This window comes from Exserohilum turcica (assembly GCF_000359705.1).
Source record: "Exserohilum turcica Et28A unplaced genomic scaffold SETTUscaffold_15, whole genome shotgun sequence".
In the NCBI taxonomy this organism is placed as follows: domain Eukaryota; kingdom Fungi; phylum Ascomycota; class Dothideomycetes; order Pleosporales; family Pleosporaceae; genus Exserohilum; species Exserohilum turcicum.
The window spans coordinates 1,072,382-1,084,500 of record NW_007359970.1 but is presented as its reverse complement, the minus strand read 5'-3'; the positions used below and the strand labels follow the sequence as shown (position 1 = coordinate 1,084,500).

Below are 12,119 nucleotides of genomic sequence, written 5' to 3'. Positions count from 1 at the left end.
CCAAAGATAATTGAGCTACAAGGTGGTAATGAGTATATAGAGGGGAGAGATAGGCGTTGTGTAGGAGAGCGGCCAGATTTCGGCTAAATTATTCTTGGCAGGACAAAACTTTTGTGAGGCACCTCCGTACAGAAGCATGACTCGGGCGTGGCTAGAGCGGCGGTGCACAGGCGCTGGCATCTGACGTGCCTGTCGAGGGCGTGTCCAAGAAGGCGCCGTATGGAGTAATAATCCGAGGGCCTAACCGGAAGCACGGCGTGTGCTGTGTGCATTATACTGGATTGATGAGTAGGCCAGACACGGCGGGGGGACATAGTGCCGCAGGGGTCCCACTGTGCCTGACGTGGTATAAGTACAGGTCCGCTGGAGAGGCGGACAGCATAAAGGCGGGCGGGCCAGCGACCGCGACTGACGTGTAAGCCTCAACAAGGACGTGTCGAGCGGTGAGGATAGGATAAAGCCAAGCCAAGCAGCAGAAGGGCATGAGACGAGGGCAAGGAGAAGAAGAGAAGCAAGACAGAAGAAAAGAGAGAGGCTGGCCGTGCCACATGGCAAGCGTCGTCGTCGCGGGGCCGGCACAACCGAGGCCCAAGCGGCGGCGGCGGCGGCAGCGCAACGACAGCCATGGCACGCCCTGGTCGCAGGCCATCGCATCATCATGCTCGCCGCCCGTAATCATCGCCATTGTCACCATCCTCATCCATTGCCTCGCGCGCGTGCTCGCTCTCCTGCGCCTCGTCTGCTGGTTTGCCCTGGTTGATCTGCTCGCTCCCTTATCCGCCGCGCCCGCAATCCATGCCACGCTCCCCTCGTGTGGGGGCGCGCGCTTCACCCTCGCCATGGCAGACTCGGTCGGTGTGTTGCCTCTTGATACCCTCTTCTTCTTCTTCTGCCGCCGAGTACACCTGCTAACCAGGCCAGACCGAGTGTTCAGCCATGCCCTCAACACAGTCAACAAGATCCGCACCGGCTCGCAGAAGCCGCCCTCGGCCATCCGCCTGCGCCTGTACGGCCTGTACAAGCAGGCCATGGGTATGTGGCTGTCCACATTGTTGCGGCCAGCACTAACAACCCCCAGAGGGCGATGTAGACGGCATCATGGACTGCCCGACCGGCCGGGATGACCAGAGCCTGCGGGCGCGCGAGAAGTGGTAGGTTGGCACACGATAGCTTCATGGTGACTTCGCACACTGCAGCACCACAGTACTGACATGGCCAGGGACGCCTGGAAACAGCAAAACGGCCTCTCGCGCACAGAGGCAAAGCGCCGCTACATCACCACCCTCATCGACACCATGCACAAGTACGCCTCGCCCTCGCCCGACTCGCGCGAACTCGTGGCCGAGCTGGAATTCGTCTGGGACCAGGTCAAGTCCAACGTCCCCTCTTCGTCGTCGTCGTCGCCCCTGCGCAACTCGGACCACATCCAGTCGGGGTACTCGCAGCATGAACTGGGCGAGAGCCGCCGCGCCGCCATGGACATGAGCACCCCCATACGGCCGACCCAAGAAACCCCGATCCGCGACCACCACCAGGAAAGAGACGCCCCGCTGCGAATCAAATCCCCCATGTCGCAATCGGTAGAAGACCTCCAAGAAGGAGAAGAGGAAGAGGAAGAAGCCGAAATCGACCGCGGCGAGGTCTTTGTCGACGCCCCAGACTCCCAGTACAACCCGACATCGTACCCGGACGAGAACGACGACGCCAATCTCGAAGACGCCGGCGTGCAAACAGACCTGCAGAACCTCATGCGCGCCGAGCCCATCCCCATCCAAACGCCCACGCCCGCCCCGCGAACCCGCACCATGGCCGTCCTGGGAAAACCAATACAAATGCCCATCCCGGGCTTCGGCAGCACCCCCGCCGCCGCTACTTCGGGAGCCGCCGCCGCCAGCAAAGCCGACGTCAAGGAATCCGTGCCCGACCAGAAATGGCGCAAGCGCGTCGAGCAATCGCTCATGAAGATGACGGCCGAAGTCGCCGCCCTGCGCGAACAGCTCGAGGCGCGCCGCCTCTTTGCCCACTCGGCCCACTACCGCTTGTTCCGCGGCATCTGGCGCTGGGCCTGGGCCTGCGTCAAGCACATTGCCATCGACGTCTTTGTCCTCGGCTTCGTGCTGCTGTGGATGCGCCGAAACCAGGACAAGCGACTCGAGAGCGCCCTGCGCCAAGTCCTCGGCGACGCCCTCGCAAAAGTGTCGACGGGCCGCCGTTGGCGAATCCCGTTTCTGGGCCGAAGGAAGCTTGTTGAGTAATCAATCATTTTTCAAGGTTTTTTCGTCTTGATGTCACGAACACGAAACCAAGCTTTGTATAAACTATTTGTATGTATGTGTCATGAAAGTCCCGCTGAATATACGCCTTAGATATATCTCTCTCTCTCTATATATACCTACTCGCATTGCAGTACCATTTTCTGCTCACCACCATCGTACAACGGCATCCACGCTCCCACTCCTGTGTACGTCCATAGCGTATAATGCCAATCAATCCATCCAGCATGTCTCGTCACAAACTAAACTTTGCTATCCCCCCCTCCCAGCACGACCACAGCTCCACCCCCGCACCATGCCGCCCCTCGACAAACTTCAGCGCCCGAATACTCCTCTCCTTCTCCCACCCCCCCTTTTGCGGCCCCCGCTGCTGATGCTGATGCTGCTCCCCGGGAACTAGCATTTCCCGCACCGTCTTGCCCGTCCACATGTTGCTCACGCGAATCGCCGCGCCCGTCGACACATCCTGCGCGGCTGCTACTAAGCCCAGCTGCGCATGCACAGCCACATCCAACTCCAACTCGTCGCGGTTCGCATGCGCAAAGCTAAGTAGCGGCTGCGACCAGCTTCGCACAGCGTGGCGATTGAGTTTCCGTCGCTTCCCCGTTGCCCGGCCGCCTGGATACAGCGTCTTGAAGTAGTCGGGCGTGTAGTGCGACGTCGCATTACGTAATGACGACGAGGGCGAGAGCCGGGGTGAGCGTATATCGTACAAAAACAGGCTATCTTGCAGACCCGAGCACACGAGACGGGACTCGGCGTCTGCGCGCTTGAGCCTCGAGATGGGGTACGGATGCGTGAGCACGTGGCTTGAGCCGCCCGAGCGCGTGTCGTACAGCCGGATGGAGCCGTCGCGGCACCCGAGAGAGACGGTCGTGTACGAGAGCCAGTCGAGCGCTAGGATGTCTGACGGCAACGATTTGAGCGCTACGTGAGAGTCCCAGGCTCGGCTTTGGTCCCGCGTGAAGAGCAGCAGGGAGCTGGAGGCTGCAACGGCGAGGTGCTCGGCGTAGGTGGCTGCAATGGTGTTTGTGAGGCCGGGCGATGGCGTGAAGGTGCATGGCCGGGCGGCTGCTGCCCAGATGGCAGTGCAGTCTCTTGGTGTGAACTTTTGGCCTACGTACTACAGCGGGCGAATGGTCAGTCTGATCATCGTAGGTGGAGTCTCATCGAGTGCAGACTCGTCTATCTCAACATTGACTTACTGGCTGGTCGCGCTCGGGATCACTGAGCCACAATTCAGGAGGCCGGTCTGAGCCGTAGCTAGTCACAGCCAGCGCACCGGTAGTTGGCATGTAGGTCAGCGACGAGACTGTCGATGTCGTGCGAGTCACCTCGTCCCACGGGTAGAATGCATATGGCTTGGCGAGCCGTGTGTCGTGGTCATTGCCTGCATCGATTTCCATTGTAGCATCGTGTTCTCCCGGACGTGTGCGCTGCATGTTGACGCTGTTGGATCCCTGGACTGCATAGATGGTGCGAGACACTGGGTCTCTGTCAAAGACCCGTATCGACCCACGACATGGTTGCTTGTCAATGACGTGTCTGGGACGGACATCAATGCCCAACGCACAAGCATCTGGCCATAGGCTGTGCAGATAGAATGAGCGTCTCCTCAGCCCGATTTCCCGTTCAATGTTGGTCTGTGACAGGCTGTTTGCATTGCGCCGCACAACTCTTTCTTTCCGCACCTTGTCCGACCGCGCCGCTGCCACCTTTTGGATGCGTTCTTTGCGCTCTTCCTTTCGGATGTTGTCGAGCGAGTACTTGAGGTTGAAGCCACGTGCCGCTGCCTGGCTCTGGATCTTGAAATATTTTTTCTTCTCGGCATCCCAGTAGTAGCCGGGGATTGGCTGGCCGTTCATGCTGGGGCGTAGGGGGGGGATTCAGCAATGCAAACCTTGTAAGCTGCGGTGTGGGTAGGTTGTGGTTGCGAAGTGTGTCTTGGGACTTGGGGCCCGGAAAGGAAAGACGAGACGGCGACGCGTACGTAGCAGACGTGATGATTGGCCAAAAGCGGAAGCGGCAGTTTGTGCACGTCGGGCGGAAGGCGCGAGCTGCAAGTCAAGTCAGGGTCCAGCGGCTTCCTTATCGATAACGGCCGTGTTCCTCCTCGGCATGACGCCACAGCTTCATCGCAGCCGCATCACGTTGAAATGCGCCCTTGCACGCCGCCACCCGCCCTCGCTCTTCCATAACCTCACACTGCCCGAGAGTCTCAGCAGCCCATGCTTCGCCTCTCGTCTGCCCTGCAGCCCACACGGAAAGCCCTTTCGTCCACAAAGAGCACTACCAGAAATTTGACCCGCGCATCCGTGCGCCTGAACAAAGTCATGGCGCATTTGGACATTGCCCAGACGGCCAACGGCTCTGCCGGAGAACTTTACACGTTGCAGTCATTACCAAAGTCTAATGTCTTTACCTCGCATCTCCCGGCGGATGGCGAGTTTCCCACGCCAAAGGCTTCGCACGATGCGCCCCGCCAGATGCTCGGGCCACGCATGGTCAAGGGCGCATTGTATACCTATGTGCGCCCGGATCCCGAGGGAGAGGCAGAGTTGCTAGCCGTCAGTCAACGTGCGCTGCAAGACATTGGCTTGCAAGAGGACGAGGCCGAGACGGACGACTTCAAGGACGTTGTGTCGGGAAGGAAAATCCTAACGTGGGATGAGAAGAATCCGGAAGCGGGCATCTACCCTTGGGCGCAGTGCTACGGTGGCTATCAATTCGGGCAGTGGGCAGGCCAACTTGGCGACGGCCGTGCCATATCGCTCTTCGAGTCTACCAACCCTGCGACGGGCACGCGCTACGAGATCCAACTCAAAGGTGCTGGCCGAACACCTTACTCACGCTTTGCCGATGGGCGAGCTGTCCTCCGTTCTTCCATCCGAGAGTTTGTTGTTTCCGAATACCTGAACGCTATCCGCATTCCGACTACGAGGGCTTTGTCTTTGACGCTAAACAATGGAAGCAAGGTTATGCGCGAACGCATGGAGCCTGGTGCAATCGTGGCGCGCTTTGCGCAAAGTTGGATCCGCTTCGGAACCTTTGACCTTCAGCGCATCCGCGGAGACCGCAAGACACTGCGTATACTGGCAGACTACACTGCTGAGCACGTCTATGGCGGATGGGACAAGCTGCCATCGAAACTGCCGCCAGGCGACGCCAAAGATGTACAAGACCAAATTCACGACGGTATCGCCAAAGACACTGTTGAGGGCGAGGGAGAAACAGCAGAGAACCGCTACGTCCGTCTGTACCGCGCCATTGTCCGCCGCAACGCCGAGACAGTGGCCAAATGGCAAGCCTACGGCTTCATGAACGGCGTGCTCAACACAGACAACACGTCCATCCTCGGTCTATCCATCGACTTTGGTCCCTTTGCCTTCCTCGACACCTTCGATCCCGCATACACGCCCAACCACGACGACCACATGCTGCGCTACAGCTACCGCAACCAACCCACCATCATCTGGTGGAACCTCGTGCGTCTGGGCGAAGCCCTCGGCGAACTCATGGGAGCATCCACCAACGTCGACGACACCGTCTTTGTCGAAAAAGGCGTCACAGAAGAGCAAGCCGACGCGCTCGTCAAATGCGCAGAATCCGCCATCGACCGCGCAGGCGAAGAATACAAGGCCGTTTTCCTCGCCGAGTACAAGCGTCTCATGACTGCGCGCCTGGGCCTCAAAACGCAAAAACAATCAGACTTTGACGCCCTCATGTCGGAATTGCTGGATTGCCTCGAGGCATTCGAGCTCGACTTTCACCACGCGTTTAGGAGACTGGGTGGTATCAAGTTGGCCGAAGTCGAGACCGAGGACCAGAGGAAAGATGTTGCGGGCCGCTTTTTCCGCGCCGATAATGTGCCGAGGCAGGAGAGCGAGAGTAGAGCGCGCATTGCAAAGTGGCTTGGGGTCTGGGCTGCGCGTGTGAAGGAAGACTGGGGTGAGGGCGGTGATGCAGAGAGAAAAGAGGCAATGGATGGTGTGAATCCAAAGGTGCGTTCTCTTTCATACCTCCCCTTTGTGTCATGACAATGGAAAAAAAAAGAAAGGGAGAAGTACTAACGACATCAATAGTTTGTGCCTCGCTCGTGGATCCTAGACGAACTCATCGAGCGCGTCGAGAGGAAAAAGGAACGCCATATCCTGCCTCAACTCATGAAGTTGACGCTGAACCCGTTCCAGGAAGACTGGGCGTGGAATGCAGACGAGGAAGAGAGATTCTGCGGCGACGTACCCAAATACAAGGGCATGATGCAATGTAGTTGCAGTTCCTAGATGCATATCCCCCTTTTCCATCACCCAGCGCCAAGTCATTGTATATGTAGCGATTTTGTAAAAAATGGTTATGATTTACAACATGTATTAATCCACGCCACCAACAAGATACTCGCCTACTTCGACATTCACCGAGCGCCCCAGCGCACGCGCATATTCCCATCCGAAACTGACTCTCCAGCGACCACCCCCTTCAAGCGCATCGTTGCTGCCGGCGCCCCCTGCGCGAACAAGCAAGCGCATGCTCGTTAGCGTCGCGACCTGTGTGTACAAGTCTGCTACCTGGGGCACTGTGCCGTCAAGCAGAGCGCGGAAAATGGCGAGGAGACGGTCCAGAGTAAAGGGGCTGGGGGTAAGAAGGTGACGGCTGATTTTGCGGTGCTTGGAGCCAGAGCGTTTTCCCGTCACGCTGAAGGATGCGGCAGTCGGGGCGCGCCGCTTGTTCTTGCGCTTGTCCGTGTGCTTCATAAAGTATGTCACGTCTGTGCGCGAGGGGTTGTACGAGGCGAGGTAGGCGGCGATTAGCATGTGCGTCGTGTAGTATGGGAGCGTGTGCGCAGTCATGTTAGCAGGTTTCTTTTTGCTGGGGGTGGCTGGCGGCATTGCTGAGGCGGTGGTGTCCTTGCTTGAGAGGTCTTCGGTGGATGAGATGATGCGATCGAGGACTGAGTCTTCGAGCTGGAACAGATGGCGGCGGTTCACCATCAAGCGGGAGAAATCACGCGTGCCGAACTGTCCTGCTAGCACGGGCTCTACAAAGGGACGCCATAGTCGCATTGCGCAGCTCTTGAAGCTGACGACGTCTCTGCCAGTGTGTTTTGCGAGCGAGTCGTACACGGCCTGCAGGAAGCGGCCCCAGAGCCACTCATCGTCTTCGGCCGCGACATCAGGCGTATAGTCGGGAAACTTTTCCAGCGAAGGCGGTTCGGGGAAGATTTTGGGTGGGTGGGCACCGAGAATGGCCAGGAGTTCGGCGCGCGTGTACGACGGGAAGTGGAGGAACGAGGTCGACGACGAGTGGAGGACAGAGGGCGTAAGTGGCAGCGTGGTGGTCACGATGATGGAGAGATTGGGTATCTTGGAGAACGTCAGCGCCGCGTCTTTCGCCTGGTACATATAGAAACATGCCGTTTCCCCTAATCTTCCCAGCGCTGCGATCAATGTTCCTCCCCCCTCGCGCAGTTTGTCCATGGCATCGAGCACCAGAGTGAACTTGGCCCTTCCCTCCAGCAGCCTCGCCATGTTCACGCACAGTGCGCTCAAATTTTCCGTTCGCGCAAAAGGCCTCCGGTCTGTCTTCTCGTCATGGAATTCGTCAATCGCATCCACACTGGATGCGACAATGCGCTCGACGAGGTGGCGCGTCGTGATGCATTCGCGGACGTTGACAATGGCATGACATGCGCGCGACAAGTGAAAGTAAGAGCGCAGGATGGCCGATTTGCCCGTCGCTGTCAGGCCGTGGATGTTGAGAAAGGGCGGAGAAGGGAGATGCGCCTGTGTTTGATCAATACGGCGCGGGCACGAGGCGAGTGGTGTTTTCGTACGCTGTACAGAGCCGCTAGGTGCTGGATCTGCTGGTGGCGACACTGAAATTCCGCATCGAGCTGCGCGATGATTTCGTCGGGCAACATTATCGCGATATGTAGGTGTTGGTGTTGAGCCTTCAGGTCGATTGGCATGGGGAAGGTGCAATGGTCGGTCGCGCTAACTAAGTACTTAGATAGACGCCAAACGCGACTGCACGTGCACAGCCATTCCCTACTTACAACACCAAGACAAGACCTCACATCCCTTCACCAACACCCGCCATTGTTCATCTGCACACACTCATATCCAGGGGTTTGCACAGATGCTGCATCCAAGTACGAGTTCACAATGTCGCCAGCCTATGCACACCACCACACTGCATGTGCATGCGGGGCACAGCCTCACTCCCAGCTGCAGCCTTGGGCAGACGTCTCATGCAACACATCCTTCTCTCCTAATGCAACATCCGCCACACTTCCTTCTGTCCAAATATCATGGACACAACCGCGAGCCTCATTGCGATTGTGACCCTTTGTGAGCAAGTCATCAAGTACATCAACGCCGCAGCCGGAGCCAAGGACGACAGACAACGCCTTCGCACCCAGATACGGACATGCAGTCACTTCATCCTCCAGCTTAAAGATGAAGCAGAAGACTCTGAGCAGGGCCAAGAATGGGCAAAGTCAATGCAGTTGCTGTCCAGCCCACTCGATCGCCTTCACACAGCTCTGAGTTTGGCGGCTCAAAGTCTTTCGTCCAGAGATAGCACAGTGGAGAAACTCAAATGGCCTTTCAAGGAGAAGGATGTGCGGAAACTCATTGAAGCAGTCGAGTGCGAAATGAACTTATTGTCCTTGGCCCTCGACAGAAACTTCACACGGCTGCTTCACGAGATCAATCTTCAATCCAAGCACAATGAGCAACTTTTGGTGAAATTAAAGAACGCGTTGTCTTGCCGAGATATCGATCAGCAGCGCGAAATTAGAAAGATAGAACAAGGAATTCAGAGAGTTCAGATAGGTCAGAGTGACGTCCAAGAACAAGTCCATCAGCTGCACGAGCGTCACGACTCAGACAAAGCCTCAGAGAAGCGCCGGTCCATCCTTACCTGGCTAACGCCCATCGACTATGCCTCACAGCAACGAGATGCCATCCGCCGACGACAGCCTGGAACGGGTCAATGGTTCATAAACTCGCGAGAGTACCAAGACTGGATCGGTGGGAGAAATCGCACTCTGTTCTGTCCAGGAATTCCTGGCGCAGGAAAGACTGTTCTTGCTTCAATCATCAACGCTGATTTATGGGAGCGATACCATGCTGATTCGACCGTTGGCCTTGCGCACCTTTTCTTCGACTACCGCCGTCAGGATCAGCAATCATTAGAAACTCTCCTCTCGGGTCTCTTGAAACAGCTTGTTAGACAACAGCCATCTCTGCCTAGACAAGTTGAGGGGTTCTATCAACAACTGCAACAAGGAGCTTCAGATCGGGCCAAGGCAACTGTGAAGGCTTTGGAAGCTGTTATAGCAGACTTTTCGAGAGTCTTTATCGTACTAGACGCGGTCGATGAGTGTCTTACCCCTGGTGAAAGTCGCACAGGGCTGCTGTGTACGGTTCAAGAGTTGCAAGAAAAGTGTGGGCTAAACCTCCTCGCTACATCACGAGACATCCCCGACATCACCGAGCGATTCAGGACATCTTCTGTTCTGGAAATCCGAGCGGATGAAGAGGACGTGAGAAAGTACCTTAATGGGCAGGCGCAACGCCTCCCAAGTTTTGTCCGGAGGAATGCAGTGTTCCAGAAAGAAGTCGTCTCCAGCATCGTTGACGTGGTGCAGGGAATGTATGTTGCCTGAGACGCAGGTCGGAAATATCACTAACAATATAGGTTCCTTCTTGCTAAGCTTCATCTTGACTCGCTAGAGGGAAAGCGATCCCCAAAAGCACTACGCGTCTCTCTGAGCAACCTGGTAACCGGTTCTCAAGCCTATGATGCTGCCTATGAGGCTGCCATGCTAAGGATTAATGCACAGCCGGGCGACCTCCAAGATCTAGCAATGGAAACGCTTACCTTTCTCATTGGTACTGACCACCGCTTTTCGAAGGTAGAGTTGCAAACAGTTCTCGGAGCTGAGTTTGGCGAGTCCGACATCGATCCAGACAATTTTCCAGACATGCATGATGTCGTAACGGCATGTGTTGGACTGGTCATAATGGACGATGAAAGCGGGATTGTTCGACTGGCCCACTACACAACCCAAGAATACCTCAAGCGAACGCAGCAACGTTGGTTTCCCAATGCAGAAGTCACTATCACAGATACCTGTCTCTCCTGTCTTTTTTCGAAAAAGGATTGGAGCGGTATTCTGTCGAGTCCCGAGGCGCATGATGACTGGCACCGTTATAGCGCGATCAACTGGGGACGCCATGCTCTCCAGGCTTCTTCTATCCATGAACGAGTCGTGAAACTTCTCCAGCAACCAAAATTTGTCAGGATTAGTTCAGATTTTCTGCGCCCCAAATCGTTCTCATTCCGCCTATTCCATGTATCGAGTCAGGAGATTATCATACACTGCTTCACGGCATACATTTGGCGGCATATTTTGGGCTTGAAGCTGCTGTTCTCGCACTACTAGAACAGAAGCCGAAGCAGTCTTCAGGGCTGGTCAAAGGAGATCCAAGACTAACGATTGCACTCATGGTCGCAGCTGAAAGGGGTTATGAAGCGGTCGCCAGACATCTCCTCCTTCACGGTGCCATGTCCCACTTTCCGGCTGGTGCATCGCCGGTTTTCACGCAATCCAGCGCTGTTCATCTCGCTGTGGAATATGGCCATGATCGTATCCTCAAGGTTTTGCTCGCTGCGGGGTGCCCTGTCGACTGGCGCAGTTGTAGCAGCCACACTGCTTTGCACATTGCAGTCAGGGACCAACAAATCCTGTGCTTGAAGGTACTGCTCGAGGCCCACGCTGATGTGGATGTGCAGGACCGTTACCAAATGGCGCCATTACACACGGCAGCACGGATGACTGACTCCACAGCTTTGACGATATTGCTGGAACATGGTGCCACTGTAAACATGGTCGGCGATAAACGCCGGACTGCTTTGCATATTGCAACCGCTCACCAAATTGCTCCGTCTGTAAGGGTATTGCTTGAACACAAAGCCGATGTGAATACGACGGATCAGGACCATAAATCACCACTCCACATAGCGGCAGAAGAAAATGACATGACAATCCTTAGGCTACTGCTTGAACACAAAGCCGATGTGAATATGCTGGATCGGGATCATACATCGCCACTACACAAAGCGGCACGACATACTGATCCGACGATGCTCAAGATGTTGCTTCGCTACGGTTCTCTACCCAATCTGCGCGACTGTAACGGCCGTGTGGCTTTACATTATGCAGTTTGTCGCCGGAATATCCAGGCAGTAAGGATCCTACTGGAGCATAAAGCGGATGTAAATGTTACCGACTATAAACAAGAGGCACCATTGCATTTCGCAGCAGGCATGCAAGAGCCAGAACTTGTCAAGGTCCTTCTGGATTCCGGTGCAGATGTCGAACTCCTCGACTTCGGTGGCGACACCGCGTTGATGAGGGCTTGTTTAATGCTTGAAACCCCCCCAAGTCAATGTCAAGCTCCTACTCGCAGCTGGAGCCAGCATCTGCACACTAAATCATAACGGCCATTCCGCACTCGTCTCAGCTATGTTGTGTGGTCCCAACCCAGCCACGCTGCGTTTCTTGCTCAAACATGGCGCGGGTCCCAATTTAGGTCGCTCGCTATTATCGTATGCCGAACTCAGACGCGACAGGCTTATGAACAAGTATGGGGAATGTAACCAAGACCCCGATGTATGTGCCTGGAAGCAGAATTGAGAAAAGTGCATCCGGATACTTGAAGAGGCGGGTGCTAGTCCTCAGGCTTGGGATACCAGGCCGATCAGTATTCAACTCGTCTTACTTATCAATCCTTTGTCTCCATATCCCGTAGCCAGATTCTATAATATACACACAAACTC

The 12,119-nt window shown here is 55.9% G+C and overlaps 6 protein-coding genes across 6 annotated transcripts; 4 read left to right on the top strand and 2 right to left on the bottom strand.

The window, feature by feature from the left end:
* Positions 1-679: 679 nt before the first annotated feature.
* Positions 680-2,424, top strand: SETTUDRAFT_149409 (uncharacterized protein). Its single transcript, XM_008025833.1, has 4 exons — positions 680-855; positions 922-1,032; positions 1,079-1,151; positions 1,220-2,424. Exons 1-4 carry the CDS (start codon positions 840-842, stop codon positions 2,253-2,255), a joined length of 1,236 nt encoding a protein of 411 aa, XP_008024024.1. The 5' UTR covers positions 680-839; the 3' UTR covers positions 2,256-2,424.
* An 84-nt stretch (positions 2,425-2,508) lies between these two features.
* Positions 2,509-4,138, bottom strand: SETTUDRAFT_107528 (uncharacterized protein; the record flags this gene model as incomplete). The annotated part of the gene is made up of 2 exons (XM_008025832.1): positions 2,509-3,396; positions 3,479-4,138. 2 exons carry the CDS (start codon positions 4,136-4,138, stop codon positions 2,509-2,511), a joined length of 1,548 nt encoding a protein of 515 aa, XP_008024023.1.
* Positions 4,139-4,524: 386 nt separating this feature from the next.
* Positions 4,525-6,738, top strand: SETTUDRAFT_168461 (uncharacterized protein). The gene is made up of 2 exons (XM_008025831.1): positions 4,525-6,274; positions 6,356-6,738. Exons 1-2 carry the CDS (start codon positions 4,607-4,609, stop codon positions 6,554-6,556), a joined length of 1,869 nt encoding a protein of 622 aa, XP_008024022.1. The 5' UTR covers positions 4,525-4,606; the 3' UTR covers positions 6,557-6,738.
* A 94-nt stretch (positions 6,739-6,832) lies between these two features.
* Positions 6,833-8,190, bottom strand: SETTUDRAFT_69396 (uncharacterized protein; the record flags this gene model as incomplete). The annotated part of the gene is made up of 2 exons (XM_008025595.1): positions 6,833-8,053; positions 8,104-8,190. Coding segments are annotated over 2 exons (1,308 nt in total), but the record flags the coding sequence as incomplete, so codon positions are not given.
* Positions 8,191-8,580: 390 nt separating this feature from the next.
* Positions 8,581-9,942, top strand: SETTUDRAFT_160526 (uncharacterized protein; the record flags this gene model as incomplete). The annotated part of the gene is made up of 1 exon (XM_008025830.1): positions 8,581-9,942. The coding sequence occupies one exon, from the start codon at positions 8,581-8,583 to the stop codon at positions 9,940-9,942; it is 1,362 nt and encodes a 453-aa protein (XP_008024021.1).
* A 1,481-nt stretch (positions 9,943-11,423) lies between these two features.
* On the top strand, positions 11,424-11,699 carry SETTUDRAFT_63583 (uncharacterized protein; the record flags this gene model as incomplete). Its single annotated transcript, XM_008025593.1, has 1 exon — positions 11,424-11,699. A coding segment is annotated over one exon (276 nt), but the record flags the coding sequence as incomplete, so codon positions are not given.
* Between the last annotated feature and the right edge of the window lie 420 nt (positions 11,700-12,119).